This window comes from Urocitellus parryii, chromosome 3 (assembly GCF_045843805.1).
Source record: "Urocitellus parryii isolate mUroPar1 chromosome 3, mUroPar1.hap1, whole genome shotgun sequence".
In the NCBI taxonomy this organism is placed as follows: domain Eukaryota; kingdom Metazoa; phylum Chordata; class Mammalia; order Rodentia; family Sciuridae; genus Urocitellus; species Urocitellus parryii.
Genome location: NC_135533.1, coordinates 142943007 through 142963233, shown reverse-complemented (window position 1 = coordinate 142963233; position 20227 = coordinate 142943007). Strand labels below are relative to the sequence as shown.

General features: G+C 61.4%; 1 protein-coding gene across 1 annotated transcript; it reads right to left on the bottom strand.

Moving 5' to 3' along the window:
• Nucleotides 1-123: 123 nt before the first annotated feature.
• Slc8b1 (solute carrier family 8 member B1) lies at nt 124-20227 on the bottom strand. Its single transcript, XM_077796123.1, is given in 18 exon segments — nt 124-422; nt 2456-2523; nt 3224-3304; nt 3900-4053; nt 5616-5737; nt 6818-6959; nt 8317-8447; nt 8542-8601; nt 9990-10097; nt 10630-10797; nt 10867-10973; nt 11078-11134; nt 11446-11498; nt 11569-11721; nt 17899-18029; nt 18032-18130; nt 19617-19776; nt 20097-20227. Coding segments are annotated over 16 exon segments (1755 nt in total). The 5' UTR covers nt 18054-18130; nt 19617-19776; nt 20097-20227; the 3' UTR covers nt 124-224.

Here is a 20227-nt window from a genome sequence, read left to right as displayed (position 1 = left end):
CCCTCTGAGGACTCTGGGTCACTCAGGAGGTCTGGCTTCCGCTGGAGTCAGGCCACAGCCAGGCCACTCCCCAGAGGCCAGCAGCGGGGCTGGGGTCCAGGCCGGAGGGGCTCAGCTGATGTGCCCCGGCAGCAAGAGCCACCTGCGGAGCTGCCCACTCCAGTCCCCAGCAGGAGGCTGCAGGAGCCCCCTCGGTGCCACCAACACACCACAGGTGGCCTTGGTCATGTCCTGTTCAAGTGAATCACTCCGAACTCGGTGAGCAAGGCCACGGCCAGGAAGCCCAGGTAGAAGAGCAGCAGGCAGACGCCGTAGGTCCTGCGGAGCCGGAAGCACTGCAGGGGCACCGCCAGCAGGGAGAAGACCAGGCTGAGGCCCAGGGCGCCGGCCAGCACCCACACCAGCAGGCCCTCGGGCTGCAGCTGCAGAGAACAAGACAGCGCCTGGGCCACCTGTGGGGGCGGACCCCACCCGGGGACCCAGCCGTGACCCCAGAAGCAGCAACCTCCAGTCCCACCTGCCTGGGAGCTTCTCATCAGAAATGGGATGGGTGGACAGACGGACGGAGGGACAGATAATAAAGCAACCGTAGCAGAGTGTCAGTGGGCCTGGCCCTACAACCCTGTCAGCTGTTCTGTGCTGAGCCTTTGTGATGACATTGAAGATGAGCATTTTGAAGGAACGGTGGCTGCTCAGGTTCCGCCCAGGGTCTCTGGGCGGGGGGCCTTGGGAGCACTGGCTGCTTCGGTGCCACCGTGGTCCCTTCTGGTAGGTGTTATGATCACCTCCGTTTTACAGTCGAGGAAACTAAGACTTGGGACAGAGCCCAGGAGTTCACGAGCAGCTTGGGCAACTCAGCAAGATTCCAGCTCAAAAGAAACAAGCCAGCCAGGCGCAGTGACCTGTGACCTGTTCCGGAGGCTGAGGCTGGAGGGCTGCAAGTTCAAGACCAGCCTGGGCAACTTAGGGAGACCGACCACATCTCAAAAAATTAGAGTGCTTGCCTAGAATGTGCCAGGCCCTGGGTTCAATCCACAAGGTAAATAATAAAAGTAAAAAATCTTTTTTAAAAGAGCAACTTGTGTTTTCCCCCTGACAGTCCCAAGGACATCTGCCCAACCTAGTGTCTCTTGTCTCTCGCAACCTAATGGCGGAGTGCGCGCGCGCGCACACACACACACACACACACACACACACACACACACACAGAAGAGAAGGAACCGGCGGGGGTAGGGGGCTAGCGCCTCTATTCGGAATGGCCTTAGAATCCATGATGAGAAGGGAGCGCTCTGGAGCCCACGAGGGTGACCGTGTGCAGCAGTGTTGCCTCTCTGAGAAGCCAACTTCCCAAGCCCACGCAGCCGTTTGCTAGCCGGGCTGGCCAGCACGCAGAGCCACGAATTGCAGGTCAGCAGCAGAGGGTCTGTTCAGGACCCCTGGCTCCCAGAGACTGGGGAGCGACTTGGTCTCCACCAGCCACCAGTCCCTGGCCCCCCAGTGCTTCCCCTGCCAGGGCTTAAACCAGCCTCGGCCACCCACGCCCCTCCTTCTCCAGCAGCCCGGGCAGCCTGGGCAGGCGGCCGTCAGGTTCTGCTGGCCTCAGGCTTCATCTGCAAGGAGACAGCGCTGCCCAGACCCTGGCTACCTTCTCTAGAACTCGACTAACTGGCCACAGGAGCCACCTGCGTCACCAGTCCTTCCTGTTCCAGCCTGGCCCTGCCTCCCGCCTGTCAGGACAGTCTCTTGACATCACCCGCATGGGCACCCGGGCAGCTGGTGCAGCCCAGGGCGGGAGCTTGGCTCAGCATGCGGGGAGAGGTCCCTGGTTCAGGGCCCAGCACCCCGCACATTCCCAGACACCCCCCAGGGGTCAGGAGGCCACAGGGGCCCTGAGAACCTGCCACCCACCGTGCGTCTCAGACCTTCCCCAACCTGCGGGTGCCTGCCTTCCTCTCCTCCCAGCGCCCCGCGGGACCCGCGATCAGCTTGGCCCTATCCCCACTTGGGAGGCCTAGAGGTGCTATCTACCCCATTTTACAGGTAGAAAGCTGAGGCACAGAGATGTCCCACCTCACTCAAAGTCACACAGCAAGAGACTTCAGGACGGCCTGGACCCAGCCGGCCGGCAGGTGGGCACTGCCTGTGTCCTGCTCTGACTCCTAGCTGCTTCAGCGACGCCAAAGGAACGCGCTTGTTTCAACTCAGCAGATATTCTCAATTCAGATTGGTGGGGGATTCACAGACCTGACCCCAGGAAGTGGGAGTCGCTGAGGTGGGAAGGGTCTCCCAGCCCTGTGGGGTGCTCCTCTGTCTTCGCCCAGGTACTCTCTCCCCCCTCCCCCTTCCCCCTCCCTCTCTTTCCTTTTTTTTCTTCTTATTCATTTTTTTTTTGAACCCAGGAATGCTCTGCCCCCCAAGCCCCCCCGAGCCCAAGTCCCCCGAGTCCCCCACTCACCTTCACCTCGGGGACGTGGCCCCAGGCTATCTGCAGCAGGCAGCCCAGCCCCACGCCCACCAAGATGTCTGCAGCCAGCTCAGGAAGCTCCACAGGGCAGCGGCCACCACCCTCCCGCCCTCCTGCTGGGACTTGGGGTGACAGGGCCAGAAGGAGCGTGGCTTTGTCATCTGTGCCTACTGCCCACGTCCAGGGGCCCCACGGAAGAGCCGGGCTCCCGGGTAAGTGCCTGGAAGAGGGTGTGCTGAGCACGTTTCACACTCAGGCCTCATGACCGAAGTAGGAGTCAGGAGGGCTCGGCACCGTGAGCCCCACAGAGGGAGCCGCCACCCACAGTCCCCGGGAACCCAGGATAGTGCGTGGCGTGGGTCAAGGCCATCTCCAGGACAGCGGGTTCAAAGCCCTTAGGGCTGGGGGCAGCCAGCGGTGGAGGCTGGCCTCGTGCACAGGCCTGGGTTGGATCCCAGCAGCCACCAAAGGAAGGTGGCCAGGAGAAAGGCCCTCTTCCCGGGGCCACCCGGCTGCCCTCTGTCCAGGTGGACCAGGGCCCGGGAACAGCGGCCCCAGGGCCAGACCTGGCCCTGCCTGCTCGTCGGCACAGTCTCATAGAGCTTGGCGCCCGTCACACTCTGTCCCCACCTGTCCCTCCACCTCAGAGGCCAGGGCCCAGGGGACACCGCTGCCCGGGGAACACTGACTCCCCGCAGCCCAAGGACCCGGTGCCCTGGGACCCCGCCCAGCGCTGGCCAGCACAGCCCGGAAGGATACTGAAGATGATGCCCCCGAAGCAGGCGGAGAACGCCATCCGCGGGTAGCCCTGGCGGGCCAGCGTGAGGTCTGAGAAGGCGTCTGCGGAAGCGGGGCCTTGAGTGGCAGGTGGCTCCCAGCCCCTCACCACCAGACACCGCGGCCACGGTGCCCGGGGACAGGAGTCTCCCACTCTTCCCACGCCCTCCCAGCAGGACTGACTCGGCTACGGGATGACCTGCTGCTCCCCACATTTCACCCGAGTCCGCCTGCTGCGGGAGGGGATGGAAACACAGAGCCTCTGTGGATCAGGAAAAGCTGCCAAGTGGAGGGAGGCCTGGATTTTAGGTGCCCCCTCCCTTGTCTGGATGCCGGGATGCAGCGCGTAACCTGGCCAACTGTACCTGGCTGCTGTAGCTGTATTAAGCGTGGTTGGCTGCAGTGGTCACTGCATCCTGCCTGAACTCTAAGAAGCCACCCAGTGCCCAGGCGTCAGAGATTGGGGAAGAGGCAGGGACTCTGTAGTTTCCTGGCTCAGTGGCAGTTCAGGCCATGTCACCCCAATGCCCGATGTCGGTCACTCCAGAACAACTCTGGGCACCATGCACGTCCTGAAGACAGACTGCTGCCCACATGCACCTCTGGCTGGGGCCGAGGACGGGACTCTGCTCGCCCAGAACCCAGCCCGGGGAGTCACCTCCAATGCTGTTGCCCCAGGCCAGCAGCGTGAGCCCCAGGACCGTGTTGCTCAGCCGGAAGACCACGCCCAGGGAGCGCAGGATGTGCACCACCTCCGTGGCAGCCGCGTTGATCCACAGGGCGCTGGTCAGGAAGCCCAGGAAGGCGAAGAGCTGTGGACGAGACGCACCCTGCTGGGACCTGGCCAGTGACCCGGACACGGCCTCCACTTCACATCCGTAGGATGAGACAAGAGGCAGAGGGAGCCGAGAACGTGACCAGGGCCCGCGCAGGGGAGCGCTCGGCAAGGGTCAGCGCGGACATCTTTGGGGGAAAGGGTTCCTCACAGCTGTCATCAAATGCCACCCATCACCCACAACAGCCCCACCCCCCCGCCATCCCCACCCAGCCCCCACCCACACCACTCTGCGCCCGTCTCCACGGATCTGCTGTCACGACACTTGTGTAAGTGCAGTCACACAGCACGGTCCTCGGCCAGCAGCAGGTGCCGGGACCCCAGCTGCTCGGGAGGCTGAGGCAGGAGGACAGAAGCTCGAGGCCAACCTGGGCCACTTAGCAAGGCCCCATCTCAATACAAATTTTGGAAAGGGCCAGGGACAGAGCGCTGGGGATGGGACCTGGTCCAGCAAGTAGGAGGCCCTGGGTCCAAGCCCCAGTCGCTAAAAAGAACCCAAAGCAAACCAGAACAACCCCGCATTTTTGTCAATAAATATAACATATGTTGGGCTGGGGATGTGGCTCAAGCGGTAGCGTGCTCGCCTGGCATGCGTGCGGCCCGGGTTCCATCCTCAGCACCACATACCAACAAAGATGTTGTGTCTACCAAAAACTAAAAAAAAAATATTAAAATTCTCTCTCTCTCTCTCTCTCCCTCCCTCCCTCCATCTCTCACTCTCTCTTTAAAAAAAAAAAAAAAAGAAAAAAAAAGAAATATAACATATGAAAACTTTTAAGTGATTTCTTTCTGGTGCTGGGGACGGAGCCCGGGCTCCCATGAGCCAGGCAAGGGCCATGCTGCTGGGCTACATCCATGGCCTGAGAACTTTGAGGGGGTTTTTGAAGAAGAAGTCGGCATGCACTGCCTGAAAGTCCCTGGCCTGCGAGTCTGGAGGGAATGGAAGAGCCGCCACACAGACCCCCCCATCCTGGGGTGTCACCACGGGGAACACAGATGCTTCCTCACCAGCTCTGGGAACAGACTGGTGGGTCCTCAGGAAGCAGACACAGCTGCCATTGCCCCAGCAAAGGCACCCCAGGGACGTGCACAGAGGACAGGAGAGCGGGTTTCCACACAGAGCCCTTCACACAGGCGCTGACCATGGCGGGGAGGCAGCCCCCCAGCTGCCCAGGACAGCGCGGAGCCAGCGCACAAAGCCACGTGCTGCAGCGTAAGATACGCATGTCACAGCATCCAGAGTGGGGCCACAGGTGCCAGAGGCCGGGAGAGGACGCTGCTGACTCTGTGGGGCTGAGTTCTTCCTGGGGTGAAGACGTCCTGGATGGATGGCCACCCCACCCCATGGACACACCAACACTGCCGCGGGGTGGGCGGGAACTGTGCAGCCTGGGAATTGCACCTCCATAAACCAGAGGATCCCCCAAATAACTGTGACTCGGACAGGAGCCCTCAGGTCCCCGTCCCAGGAGAAAAGTGACCACCGGTCCATGCCCCAGACACTGAGGGCCCCTCGCCCAGCCGGGGCCCCAGTCTTACCCAGTGGAGCCTGGGGGGCACCTCGTTGGAGGTGGCAAAGAAGGTCACGGAAGCCACCGCGGTGCCCGCGATCACCACCACCGCCCACACGGGGAAGAGCCCGCCGATCTCGTAGACGCCATCTGCGGAGGAGACAGCGCTGCAGCCCCAGCAGGACCTGCCCCACTGCTCCTGGGGCCCCCAGAGTGACGGGGGACCCCGAGATCTGGCCAGCCCCACGGATGACGGTAGATACTCCCCCGGCCAGCCCTGCCCGCACGGCCCCTGCCCTCCATGGGTCACCAAAACCCCGACCAGGCTTGTGCCTGCTGTGCCCACTGTGCCCGCCCCCACCTCCGCGCAGCCATCACGGCTGGCCAGGTGCCCGGCTGAGCTCCAAGGCGGCTCCTGGGCGGGCAGCAGACCCCCGGGCAGCCCCACTATCAGCAAGGGGAAGGTTCCTATCAGCAAGGGGAAGGTTCCAGAGCCTTGCACCCGACACTAAGGGGACCTTCCGCAGGGGGACACCCCAGAGTCCTGCGTGCCCCGTTTCGTTCGCCACCAGGAGGTGGTACCAGCTTCAAAGAAAGCCAAAGGTCCAAACGCCCAGACATGCACTTAAGACCCGGTCCTCTCTGTAGTCTGGCTCTTGGTCTCTCACATCTGGTGGGCGTAAGAACTGAGGGGGGCTAAGTTCACAAAGTCCTGAACACAGGACAGGACAGGGGACCGATAGGGGACCGACAGGTGACCGACAGCGTTCAGTGTCTGCTAGTGCTGGCTCTGGCATGTGCCACCTGGGTGAGACCTTGGTCCAGCACTTGCTGAGCCTGTGCCGGAGGAATGTTGGAGGGTGGCTGGACGCGGGGACCAGGGAGAGCTCCCGAAGCCCAGCAAGCAGCAGGGCCGGGTCGAGGCCCAGGAAGAGGGAAGAGCTGGGGATAGCGCCTGGGCCTCACACAGGCTGGGGGCTCTGGCCCCTGGGCTCCCCCTTCTCCCCCCCTTCTAATGTAGGGGACACCAAGCCAGGGTGGATGTGACCGCAGTGTTATCGTCTGCAGCCGGCAGGCCTGGGCCAGCTGAAGGCCCCTGGACAAGTGTCCAGCTGGGGTCCCTGAGGCCTGGGCACAAGGAGGCAGCTCCAGGTCTGGACTCTCTGCCCCGGGCCCTGCCTGCTGTGGCCGGGGAGAAGACGCGGGGCGGCCCAGGGGTGGGACACTCACAGGCCCCCGACTGCAGGGTCAGGACCAGGACCAGGGGGCTGACCACCAGGTGCAGGCAGTTGAGGGGCCGCTTCCAGTTCCGGTCGTCCTTGTCTGGGTCCACGACGGGCACGGTGAGGAGCAGCAGGAACTCCACGGGCAGCTGCCAAGCGGGCAAGGGGGGAGGGGGTGGGTGGGGAGGCCGAGTCCTGGCCGGCCACGCACCGAGCTCGGCAGCCCCTGAACAGGACCCAGCGCAGAAGCACCCTCGGGACAGCGTGGGCTGGGCGCATACGGTTCCCATTGCCGTGCACTGAGCAAGTGAAGATGGTCAAGCGCATTCTCGCACGTTCTGAGGCAGAGGGCCCAAGGCCCAGGGGTCAGCAGGACCGTGTTCCTGCTGGAAGCTCCAGGGGACTGTCCATCCCCTTTTGCAGCTCCCAGGGACCCCCTGCCTCCCTGGAATCCTGGCCTCACGCCATCCCAACCTTCCTGACTCCTCCTCTGATGTGACCCTTCTGCCTCCCTCTACCTGACGCGGACCCTGTGATTACACGGGACCCCCCAGAATATCAGAGAAGCTCCCCATCTCGAGACCGCAGACCACACCCCCAAAGCCCTCTGTCCCATCAGGTGGCACATCCACGGGCTCTGGGGACGAGGACCAGGGTGTCCTCAGGGGTCATTATTCACCCTACCATGGGACCCCGACAGGGACTATAAATAATTCAGAAGCAGGCCCGAGAGGCTAAGGAACCCGTCGACAGCCACCCAGAGGGGTGGGCAGCACCCTGTGTCTCGCCATGTCTAGTGGGTCACCAGCACAGGGTGCCCACCCTACCCCAGTCCCTGTGCTCGGCCCTCACACATGCACTGTTGATGAGCGTGGCGGGAGCAGGGCCTTTCCTGTACTGAGTGTCGTGGCCTCTCCCAGTAAGGAAAGAACACGCGCCAGGTGCCCAATGGGCCCAGAAGGAGACCCCGGGCTGCCCTGCACCACCAGACCTTCGGCAATAGTCACCCTTGTAAGTGAATGAGAGTCTCGGGCTCGTTTGTTACTCAGCATTGCTGTGGCAACAACTTGCTGTTACAGCCTCACCGGGGGGAAGGCACTGGACCATCCCCACTCCACGGGGGGAAACTGAGGCTCGGAGGATCGTGATTGGCCCATGGCCACGACGCACCCAGAGCCACCGTGGGAAGCAAACAGCTCACCGTTTGCCCCTGGGACTGAGGAGGCCTCAAACATGTCCATGCTGGAGGTTTCTTGGTTACCTCCAGGAGCCCACAGGGGCTGAGGCCAGATGAGGAAGGTAGCAGTGGTGGACATGTCCTGGGGACCCAGCTCGGAGCTAGACCTCGGGGACACAAACCTCAGAAGCAGCAGGTGAACAGGCCTTGACCCCTCCCTCGCCCCAGCCCTGGCCCCCCTCACCGGGAAGGTCCCCTCCTCCCTCTCTCTGTCCTTCACGGAGGGCAGTGCCCAGGTCAGGCACTGGCCAGGGCTCAGCGGGCCACACCTTGAGCACCTTGAGGGCCCTCCAGGTCGCCGACTTGCTTCTCCACGCCCTGAGGTCCAGGGGGTTCAGGGCGTGGACCAGGATGCAGACCGTGCTCTCCTCCTGGTTGAACAGTGGCCGGAACTCGTCACCTGTGTGTGGAGGCAGCGCGGGTGTGGCCACTTAGAGAGGGCCCCTCCTCGGCCCTGGCGCCCCCACCCAGCGGGCCCAGGGCTCGGGACTCACCGTAGTCGTAGCTGTTGGTGTTGGAAGACACAGGATCCTCCTCGGAGTCAGACTGCGTCTCTGCAGGAGGCGTCCACAGGGGCTGAGCTGAGAGCCCAGACCACGGGCACCACTTTGGGGGACACTCCAGGACAGGGCCTTTTTTGATGTTGTAGTTAGTACCGGGAATTGAACTCAGGGGCACTCGACCACTGGGCCACGTCCCCAGCCCTATTCTTAATTTTATTTAGAGACAGGGTCTCACTGAGTTGCTTAGGGCCTCACTAAATTGCTGAGGCTGGCTTTGAACTTGAGAGCCTCCTGCCTCAGCCTCTGGAGCCGCTGGGATGACAGGCGTGAGTCACCACACCCGGCAGGCCAGGGCCATTTTAGGGGAGCACGAGTCAGGCCCCTGTATTTGATTCTTCTTGGTGCTGGGGACCGAGCCAGGGCCTTGTGTGCCAGGGGACGCCGTATCACTGAGCTCCACTCGGCCTCCGCCGTCTGGGGCAGGCTCAGGAAACCGTCCCCAGCCAGGACGCCCAGCTCACAAAGTGCGAGTGTGTGGAACTAGCGCTGACCTACTAAGGACATCCGAAGACGACCTGGGTCCCACTTACTGACTTCAGTCCTGAACTGTGCGGAGTTTAGAACCCTGTATGGTCTCACCTAGTCGGAAACTTTCCTTAGGAGGCCCTGGACTCTTCCAGGCCTGGAAGGAAACTGGTCCCCTTGAGCTGCAGTCCTATCTCCCTCTCCAGGCCTTGATCCCCTGGCACCCAGCCCACAGGGCTGCAGGAAAGCACAGGGGTGACACTTGACAGGACAAGCTCTGACAGCTCAGTTGGCAGAGAGGAGAGGGAGGGAAAATCTCGGCCGACTTCCCGAAGGAGGAGTTACCAGCACCTGCTTGGCGCCAGGAGCGTCCTGCCCTCTGGGGCTCACCATCCATCAGCCACACGAGGGCTGACCGCAGACGGCTGTGGCCCCCAGCTGTCCCTTCTGGCACTGAGGTAAGGGAGCAGCCTTGGGGTCTGGGTTTGAGGGTCCTTCCTGTCTGTGCTCCTCCAGTTTCTTGGCCTCGGGGGCTTGTCCCCCCCAGGCTGCCTCCTTCCTAGTAAAAGGGGGATGGGGCGAGGTGGCGCCGCCCGCCATCCCAGCGCCTCGGGGACTCCCAAGTTCAAGACCAGCCTGGGCAACATAGCGAGACCCTGTCTCAAAATCAAAAGTAAAGAAGGCTCCAAGGGCAGCGCGGGGCCTCGGGGCATGTGGCAGTGACGCTGGCCACGGCATGGTGGGGAGCCAGGGAACGGGGGCCAGAGGACGAGGCCGGGGCCTGAGCCAGCTCAGGGAGGGGCCTGGCGGAGGGACAGGGGTGTGACCACGAGGGGATGGGCCTCAAGGGACCTGAGATAGCCCTCAGGGGCCTGGCGGCTCCCGGTCCCCCTGGTCCTCTCCTGGGGACTTGCCTGGTGTCCCCGGCGTGGAGTAGACCAGGGACTTTCTCCGCTGCCACCGGTAGATCCAGGTGCACAGAATCACGGTGACCACGTAGAACACGTAAAAGCCCAGGTAACCTGCGCGCAGGGGGACGTCGGCAAGTGCCGTTCTGGCCACGGGGCCACCAGCCAGGGCTGGCAGCTCCAGATGGAGCCCGTCCTCCGTCCTGTGGGCCTCACCACCCCAGGCCGGGGCACCAGGTCACGCCCAGGTGGCCACAGGTCAGAGCCTGGGAGTCGGCCCTGCTCCCTCCCTGCAGGGGCCACATCTCGAGGGTCTGTGACCCTCTGTCCATCCCTGGCCCTGCCTTTGGCCACAGGGCGCCTGGTGCCAGCTCCCGGGCCACAGGTCCCTGCTGGTCCCCTGACGTGCCCTCCTGGAGCCGTCGGGAGAGAGTGTGGCTGCCGGGATGTGGCTGTGCCCCTGGTCAGGAGTGGGGACCTCGGATGCTCTGGACGGCCCCTCCTGTCCCTTTGGTCACTGGGGCCATTTAGTCCCTGTTGGCTCCATCCCTGGAATCAAGTCGACCCTCCACCCCACCGGCCACCTCTCGCGTCCCTGAGCTCCTGGCCACCCCGGGGATGGCTCCTGTCCCCTGAGCCTGCTCACCCAGGGCCCACGCCAGCGTGACCCTGCCGAGGTAGAGCGCGGTGAAGGTCAGGAACACGGAGGCCATGTAGAAGGCGATGTCCCTGAGGAAGGGCCTGGAGGCGGCCAGGAAGGGGTGCAGGATGGCGATGCCTCCGGCCACCACGGTGGTCACCAGCACACCTGCGCCTGGAGGACAGCGGCCAGGCTCAGCCAGGGATGCCCCGCTGCCAGCTCCCCGCCCAGGGCCACACTCACCGAACAGAGCGCCGATGGCCAGGCCAGCCGTGCGCGGGTCCGAGAAAGCCACCAGGGCGCTGAAGATGTCTGGGGCGCCGTTCCCAAAGGCCAGGAAGGTGACACCATGGGAGCGGGTCAAGGGTCCACCAGGGCCTCTCTGCCGCGAGCCGCCGGGGGCCTCCTCCCCAGCCTCCCGCCCTCCAGGGGAGGCCCAGCAGTCAAGGATACTGCCACGTTGTGGGACAGCTTGAGGGAGCTGGAGATGGCCCATAGGTTGGGGCAGAAACTGGGGAGCAGACAGGGCACCTTGCCACCCGGCCACCTGGCCACCAGGCCCGGCCCTGCCCCAGGGCCCCTGCCCCCTGCCCTGTCCGGCCCTGCCCCACTCCAGGGTCCCTGCCCCCTGCCCCTGTCCCCCAGGTCCCAACCCTCTACCCCGTCCCCACCCTCTGCCCCCCACCCTATCCCCTGTCCCCTGCTCCTGCCCATGTCCTCCTGCCCCCTGCCCTGGGTCCCCGTCCCCTGCCCCAGGATTCAGGGGCCATCCCTGAGGGCCACTTCCCCACTCAGCCGCAGGCGGGCCCAGGTCAGACTCACAACTTGGCTGCGGTGACTCCCAGGATCAGAAACAGGTAGAGCAGCCAGGACACCTGGGGGGGAGGGACAGTGGAGCCCAGGCCCTCCTGAGCCCCCGTCCCCCCACCAGCAGCCCAGACTCACGTAGAGGGTGACAGCCAGAGGGAGCAGGCTGGGGGAGAAGTGGCAGAAGATGCCCTCCAGGTAGTCCAGGTAGCCCCCATCACTGCGGCAGTCGGGGGTGGCCCTGACGAAGTCGCAGCGGTCAGAAGCGTTCAGGCCACACACGTCGCGACACTGCAGGGGACACCAGGGACAGAGATGGAGAGGGCCGCTGGACCAGGGCCCTCTAAGCCGGAGGATGTGACCTCCCTCCGGCCTGTCCCCAGGTCCCCCAGGTCCTCCAAGAGCCAACGGCACACTTTTATTTTGAAAGATGAACTTGTGTCTGAAATAAGGCAAATGATTCAGGCAAACATGTTTGTTTCAAAAGGAAACAAAACGAGAAGGTTTTAAAATGTTTCTTGCTGTTGTTCTGCAGTGTCAGGGTTGAACCACGGCCTGTGCAAGGGCCCTGGGGTGCAGCTCATCCCCACCCAAGACCCCGGAACCCCTCTTCTCATCCCGTCCTCCAGAATCTCTCCCCTGTCCCCAGTGGCCCCCGCATGATCAGTCTGGAGCACATCCTGACACACACCTCCCGGTTCTGTGACATCTGTATGCACACCTGACCTACAAGCTTGTCTGCGGGATGAGTTCACTCTAAGTCTCATTTCTGTAACTTGCTTTCACCAAGGAACAGATATGTCCATATTCACATACAAAAAGACACAACAGATGGGTGATCTCAACATGGAGGCACAGCGTCTTTCACCCAGCTCCTCGGGAAGCTGATGGCAAGTTCAAGGCCAGCCTGGGCCACTTAGTGGGACCCTGTGTCAAAATGAAAAGGGGCTGGGGCTGGGGCTCAGGGAGAGCACCCTCGGGGTCAGTCTCCAGCACTGCGAGAAAACAGCACAAATCAAATAAAACGTATTTAAATTAATCTGCACCACAATCCTGTGAGGAAGGTACGATCCTGATGCCCATTATGTAGACAAGGGGACTGAGGCGATGTCCCCGAGTGGACCTGGGACATCGCAGATGGCAGCCCGTGCAGCTGGAGCTGTTTTCGCTGTTTTCCCCAGAGCTGGGAGTTGAACCCAGGGCCTTGCACACGCTGGGCGAGCACCCTACCGCTGGGCCACATCCCCCATCCCTTTTTCATTGAGACAGAATCTCACTAAGTTGCTGAGGCTGGCCTCCAACTTTCAATCCTCCTGCCCCAGCCTCCCGAGTCACTGGGATGACAGTGTGCCCCACCGCGCCAGCTCTGAGCTGGTGGCTTTAACCACCACTGACTCCGGCTCACTGCTGCCCTTAGTAACTGCAGCAGTTTTCAATGGACGACAGACAAGCAAGGCCACCATTTCCTTATTGCCGGGCACATGGTGTGATTCATTTTCCAACATCAGCAACCACCAACTTCCTTGCATATGACTCTCCAGACACACATGCGGATATTTTGAGGGAGAGAATTCTAGAAGTGACAGTGCTGAGTCACAGCTTTCCCACTTGGGCGCCCTCTAGGAGCACACTCAGGCCTGGTGTTTCAGGAAGGAATGGAGGACATGGGGGAAGTGGGGTGGAACCAGCCCCGGGCTGCAGGAGCTCAGGCCAGGGCCAGGGACGGGAGTTCCCGCACCAGCTCACTCGTGCCCAGCGGTCCTGCAGGACACTGACCTCTGGAGGCCAAGGAGCCCCCCGAAACACAGGCAGGGCCCTGATGGTGTGTGACAGAGGGACGGTCACTGAATCAGACCTTGCCAAAGTCCCCTCCCCAAGCTCTCCCACTAGAAAGGGGAACCAGCAGACCTCCACCTGCCCCTGCCCTGGCCACAGGAAGTCTGGCCCCACCACGGTCACAGGGCTGTCACTACAAGCCCCCGGCTGCCGGGAAGCCCAGCGCTCCCTTCATGAGCCGATGGCCACACGTATTTCTTCTTTTCCCCCAGGGCGCTGGGGCTTGTTGGGGCTGGCGAGGGACCTGGGGCCTCCTGCACGTTCCTGCAGGTGCTCACGGCTCAGCCGCGCCGCTGGCCCTTCCTATTGACCTGCAGGAGCTCCTGTGACATGGTGATGGCCTTAGAGATGTCACCATACGCCTGGGAGCCTACATGTGCTCCTCCTCCCACTTGTTCCAAAGCTTTGTCCACGACACCGGCCCCTGTTAGCGCGGCTACTGCCCGAACTAGACAAGCTGCTTGGTGCGGGGAGGCACGCCACCATCCCGCGACCTGGGAGGCTGAGGCAGGAGGATGGCAAGTTCGAGGCCAGCCTCAGCAACGTAGCAAGACCCTGTCTCAAAAAATAAACGTGGTGGGGATGTGGCTCAGGGGTAGAGCGCCCCGGGTTCAATCCCTAGTGCTCGGAAAGAAAAGAAAAAACAAAGTGTTTCTTTTTTTTTTTTTTTCCCTCATGACACGTGAAATTAAACAAAGTCCAAATGTCCACATCCCTCATTCACGTGCTGCCCCCAGAGGGTGGCTGCCGAGGTCATGTGGCCACAAAACCAGAAATATTTCTCCTCTGGTCCTGTACGGGAAAAGTCTGCTCCGGAGGTTGGAGTGGGGGTGTGACGGTCACAACCCAGCCTGGGCATCTCTGGGTGGCCAACCATTGTTCCCAGCAAGAAAACGCGGGTGAGGCCATCCGCCCCCAGCACAGGGAGAAAGGCCGGGGGGAGTGGCCCACGGCCCCAGCTCGCACTCCAACACAAAGCCAGCCCTCCTGCCCAGTGGGGGACGGGCTTCACCCCTGTCCTAACCAGGCCCCATCCTAACCCAGGCCCCGGCTCTGCTGAGGCCCAGGGACTTCCCAGGGGATGAGGTCACCCAGGGGGGTTCTGGCAGGAGAGGGTCCCACCCAGCCCAGAGAGGGAGGACCCAGCGTGGGGGGTCCCAGTGAAGCAGGTGCTGCCCGGGTCACCTCCTGTTCCATTGAGCCACGTCCCCCCCAGCAGCAGTGATGGCCCTGCCCTGAGCTGCGGACACTGAGCCCCTGAGGACGGTCCAGGGGTGGAATTCCGACTTGAGTCCTTCTAGACAGGATTCAGTCTTTCCTTGGGCAAAGAAATGAACCTGGGTTCCCTCCTCTGAATCATGGGGACAATAACCCCCTGATAAGGAAAATAGAGGTGACTCAATCATGGCCAGACCAGCACCCAGTAGATGCTCAGTAAATATCAGGGGCAACGTTATCATCTGGGTCTTCGGTGGGGGAGATGCTGTGACTTGAACCTGGGGCCTCACGCTGAGCGGGTCCCCCACGCTGAGCCTCACCCTCAGCCCCACGCTTTGGATTTGTACCTTTCTCTTCCCCTCCTGGTCCTGGGGATGAACCCAGGGCGGCTCCACCCTGAGCTACATTCCCAGCTGCACCCCCACCCCCTTTTTTTTTTGAGATAGGGTTTTGCTAAATCGCCAAGGCTGACCTCCAACTTGGGATCCTCCTGCCTCAGCCTCCTGAGTCTCTGGGATTATGGGTCCCCGCCACCATCCCCAGCTCACTCTGTGTTCAGTTGGTGGCGCTCTGGGTCAGGCTGGTGACTTCCCAGCCTACTCTGACCTTCTGAGTCTCTGCCTCAGCCTCAGGAGACCCTACGGGACACCAGGTCTAGGGGTCAGGGTGGACAGGGCAGGGACCAGGCCCGTGATCTAAAACCAGAAGACTGCTTGGAGTTGTGGCCAGTGAATGGCACACGCCCAGCCCAAGACCTTCAAGTTGTAAAACAAAATCCTGTCAAAAAGAAAAGAGCAGAAGCCACCCAGCAGAGAAGTCCACAGGTGTGATTTGTCCCCAGGGCCCTCAGCTCCCAACCCTGATCCAACAGGGCCATGTGGACAACAGGGTCAGCAGGACAAATGGGGAGGCCTGGGTGACACCCAGATTTGCCAGCTTGCTGTGTAACCTTTGGGAAGCCCCTTGACATCTCTGGGCTTTGGTTTCTATACAGGGGTCACATATGTTTCATTTCATGCTCTTGTGCCTTTGCTTGAAGATCTAATGTGGGGACACAGGTGGCTAGAGTCTACCCTGGCTCCACCAAGAGCCAAAAAATTAAGCAACCGGGTGGTTGAGGGGACACTTCAAGACTTTTCTGTTTAGTTCGTTAGCACCTGGGATTTCATCAGGGGTCTTTCCCGAATGTCCCCTGCCGTCAAGGCACCTCCTCCTGCAAATGCAGTCAGGACAGGGGGGCTGGCACGGAGTCATGGGCTCACATGAATGACGTGTGTGGCCGCGTTCCAACAGAAACATAATTAAGGCCAGGCACGGTATTGCACACCTGTGATCCCAGCAGCTCGGGAGGCTGAGGCAGGAGGATCGCAGGTCCAAAGCCAGCAAAAGCGAGGCCCTAAGCCACTCAGTGAGACCCTGTCTCTAAATAAAATACAAAATAGGGCTGGGGATGGGGCCCAGGGGTTGAGTGCCCCTGGGTTCCATCCCAGGTACCCCCTCAAAGAAAATGTAATTAGGACCCTCGTTAGCACATCACGTAATTCCCAGTCATGGAGAGAGCTCTCTTTTGTTCAAAAGCCAGCAGCATCTGGGTTTGCCCCAGGTCGTGTTCCTGGCCCCTGAAACCAGGGGTCAGATGAACCAACCCACGTCCAGAGACTCTCCTAGTCCACAGTTGGTGCTCAGTGACATCAGCTGTGATTCTCCCTTTCTCCAGGGGGAGACTGACCTTCTGTCCTGGCCCCTCGGACCTCCAGGGTCAGACCCAAGTGTCCAGCATCTGGCCACCGACACCTCATTGCATCTGTGCTCCTCTTCCCCAAAGACCTTAGTGGCCCACACCAGACCTGTCCCTGGGTGCCGGGGCCACACCCAGCCAGCCTGCACTAAGGCCCCGGGGGGCTCTGGACATCCTGTTCCTATTACTCCCCCAAGTCCCCAGTCAGGCTCGGTCCCAGGGCCACTGCCACACCTCACCAGTGCGCCTGTGCCAGGGTGTCCCTGCTCCTGCCTCTGTCCACACCGCCCAGCCCTCATGTCCACCAATGGGGCTCCTGTAAACCCTGGGTCACTCCCTCCATCCTGGGCCCCAACCCCTCCCGCGGCTCCGTGGGACCCTGGGACAGCCCACGTCTGCACAGGGACCACCCGTTTCCCTGCCCCAAGAGGCAGCGATTTCACAACCACAAGCCACCTCTCCACCTGTGAACCGGGCATAACTGTCCCGCGGCTCTGAGTGTGGGCGCCGGCAGTGACCCCTGCGGAGGAGACCCCGTGACCCTGTGAGCAGCCCCCGCCTTCATTCCTACTTGGGATCTGCTGTGGCCCCTCCTCCTGCAGACCTCAGGCTGGGGCGACCTCAGGCTGGGGCAACTTGGGGCCCCTGGAGGCGTCTCTGGGCCCAGCAGGCGCTGGAGGGGCCCTCTTGCCTCCAACCCCAGGATCCTTACAGCTCCTCCAGGGGCTCCCTGTCTGAGTCCACGGACCCCCAGGCCCTCAGTTGATCTGGCCTGGAACTACTCACAATCTCTCTCACCACTGTGCCCACCTGACCCAGCAGGATGCCCTGCTTTCTGTCCCTCCGCTTGGTCCCTGTCCCTCACACCGCCCTGTGCCCCTGGATGACAAGAGCATCCTCCCATCTCCCTCCCACCAACCTCTCCCCTCTCAACCCATTCTCTCCACAGCAACCAGAGGTCCCTTGAACAAATAAACTGGATTCTGACCTCCCCCTGTTTAAAACCCTCCAGGGACTATCAACTGCCATAAAGCAGTCACCCCCAGCCTCCACCCACAGGGCCTGTCATAACTGGCCGCTACTCCCTCCTGGTTCTCTTGATGGTCTTCCCTGACTCACCCTGAGCCCATCCTGGCCTCCGTGCTGCTCCAGGAACACACCCAGCTCATTCCCACCTCAGGGCCTTTGCACCTGCTGGTCTTCCTGCCCCAGCGCTCTCCCTCCAAATCTTCCCTCTCCATTCAGGGCTCAGCTCAAAGGTCACTTCCTCACAGAAACATTCTGTGACCCAACCTGAAGTCCTGGAAACCTCACACTCTTCCCCACACCACTTTATCTACTCTTTGCTGAACACAGCACGTTACCATCGGAAAGCCACCAGCCTACCCCTGTCTGTCCTTGCCTAGGAGACCATCAGCACAGGGAGGCGAGGATGTCTGTCTGTTCTTCTTTGTTATATCCTGGACTCCATTCAATGCCCAGCACATAGTGGATGCTCATTTATACACATCTCCCCAGCCCTTGCTAAGGCTGGCTTTGAGCTTGTGATCCTCCTGCCTCAGCCTCCCCCACTGCTGGGGTTACAGGCATGTGCCACGGCGCCCAGCAATAATAAATGTTTGTTAATGGAATGAATGCACCCCTGCCCGACCCCAGCTTCCTGCCTGGATACTCACATCTGCCATGGGGGTCTGGTTCACAGCCAGGGCTGGAAATGGGGGGCTGATGTAGGTCCCTGTTGATGGGCCCCAGGCCCCGGACACTGTCTCCGCCATCAGGAGCACACAGAGCCGTCTCAGTGCCCCGGAAGACCCAGCCATCTGCTGGCCATCGACCCCACAGCGCCCCAGCCTCGCTCCACTTCCCCGTCTGTAGGAAGTCAGCTCCAATGGCAGGTGCTCCAGCAGCCTAGGGGGCGGAGTGAGAGAGGGGACAGTGTTATGGAAGATCCCAGGACACAGCAAGAGGGGCTCCAGACCAGCTAAGGTGCTGCCCTCTCACCTTCCCCTACCCAACCACAGCACAGACAGAGCTTGGTGAGCAGAGTCAGGGCCCTGGCCGTGAGGCCCTGGCGTGCAGGTCACACGGTGGCCTTCCTCAGCCCCCAGGGAGCCTCCACCAGAACTGCCCCCATCACCCGACACACAGACACCTGGCCCGGGAACATCAGGGCTGAGACGGGAACACCAGGGCTGGAAGGGGTTTCAGACAATCCAGGGACACATGCCTCCGGGGCCGCGGGGGAGGTAACAGTGGTGGGGACCCAGAAATTCCTCAGAATCAAGGCAAACATCTTCTTGGATGTCCTTGGCCTGTGGCTGCCAGTCTGAGAGGCCAGCCATCCGTCCCACAGCCTGCTAAGCAATCTGTCATTCTGTTCTATAAAGAGCCAAGAGCACAGGGTGCGTGGCACACAACTGCTACTCCAGCAACCGGGGAGGCCGAGGCAGGAGGATTGCAGACAGAGCCTTACCCGGCAATAATAAATATTATTATAAATCAATAAATACTTAGTGAGACCCTGTCTTAAAATAAAAAAGAAGGGGCTGGGGTCGTGGCTCAGCGGCAGAGCGCTTGCTTCGCACGTGTGAGGCCCGGGGTTCGATCTTCAGCACCACACCAAAATAAATAAATAAAATAAAGGTGCTGTGTCCAACTACAACTAAGAAAATATTAACATTAAAGTTAAAAGAAAAAGAGCTGGGATGCAGCTCAGTGATAAAGTGTCCCTGATTTCAATCACCCAGGACCAAAAACAAGAGCGCTAAGCCCTTTACCAGAATAAGGCACTCAGTCAAAACCCTGTTCTCATTCCCATTTCACAAGAGAGCAAACTGAGATATGATGCGGGGAAGTCAGTCCTGTCCCCCCTCTGGGCCACTTCTCCCTCATCCAGTTGCCATCACCCTTGCTGCTTTAAGAGTTTGGGACTCAGAGGAATTCTGCAGCCCGCCCAAGGTCACAAGGCAAGGTGGTCGGCCACAAAGTCATCAGCTCCTCTGGTGAGGAAATGAGGCCCAGAGGGAAGTCAATTGCTCAAAGCCACCCGCCTCCTGGCAGTGGTAGGGGGCTGGGTGCTGGCACTTGCCTGTCCCCTAACAACCGTGGATAAGGGCTTCATTTTTCCTTCAAAGAAATTCAACTGGGAGAACTTGGTCCACATGGCCAGGGTGAGTCTGTTTATTTTTGCCACCAGGAAAAACAAGGTCGATACCAATCTTTTCTTTTTCTCTTTTTCTTGGTGATTCTTTGAACAGATGTTTCTCAATGTCTTGGTGGCTCAGTGTGGAGGGAGGAGGAGGAAGAGGAGGAGGTGGAGGAGGAGGAGGAGGCCCAGGGGAAGAGAAGGGGACCTGAGGGCGCAGAGGCCGCCTGTGGCACGGAGTTCCCTCACCTGCTGACCAGCTGCGCTGTCCTCCTGGACTCCAAAACGAGTTGGAGCCTCTCCACCTGGCAGCGACCTGGACGGAAAAACACCCGCCTGGCAGTGTCTGCCGCGGACTGTCCGTGCAGCCTCGGGGAGGTCACTTCTCTCGGAGCCTCGGACGGCTCATCTGTAAAATGGACACACATGCTGGCCCGCGGAGCGCGCGGTCAACGCCCCCGGTGTCCCCAGCGCAAGAGGACCAGGAGGTATCTGGTCTCTCCTGGCCGCCGACTTCCTTTCACTTCCCAAATCAGCACTGATGGGGCCCCTCCCGTGGCGGGTCCCCGGGTCCAGTGCTGGTGCGAAGGGACGGGGACAGGAGAGGGGGCTGCGCTTTCTGGGCGCGAGCCCTCGGGACTCTGCTGCCCAGTTCCACTCGGGGCCGGCGCTGAGGAGTCCAAGTTGGGGTGCCGGGTCCGCCGGCGGCGGGCGGGCGGCGCCGCTTACCTCGGGCCGGGCCTGGGATCTGCACACTCCGCGCCTCCCCCCGTCGGGCCTCGCGGCCTCCGGGTCCCTCGGGGGCGCGCCCGACCTTCCGCCCCGCGCCTCGGGCCAGGGCGCCCCGCCCGGAGTTAGCT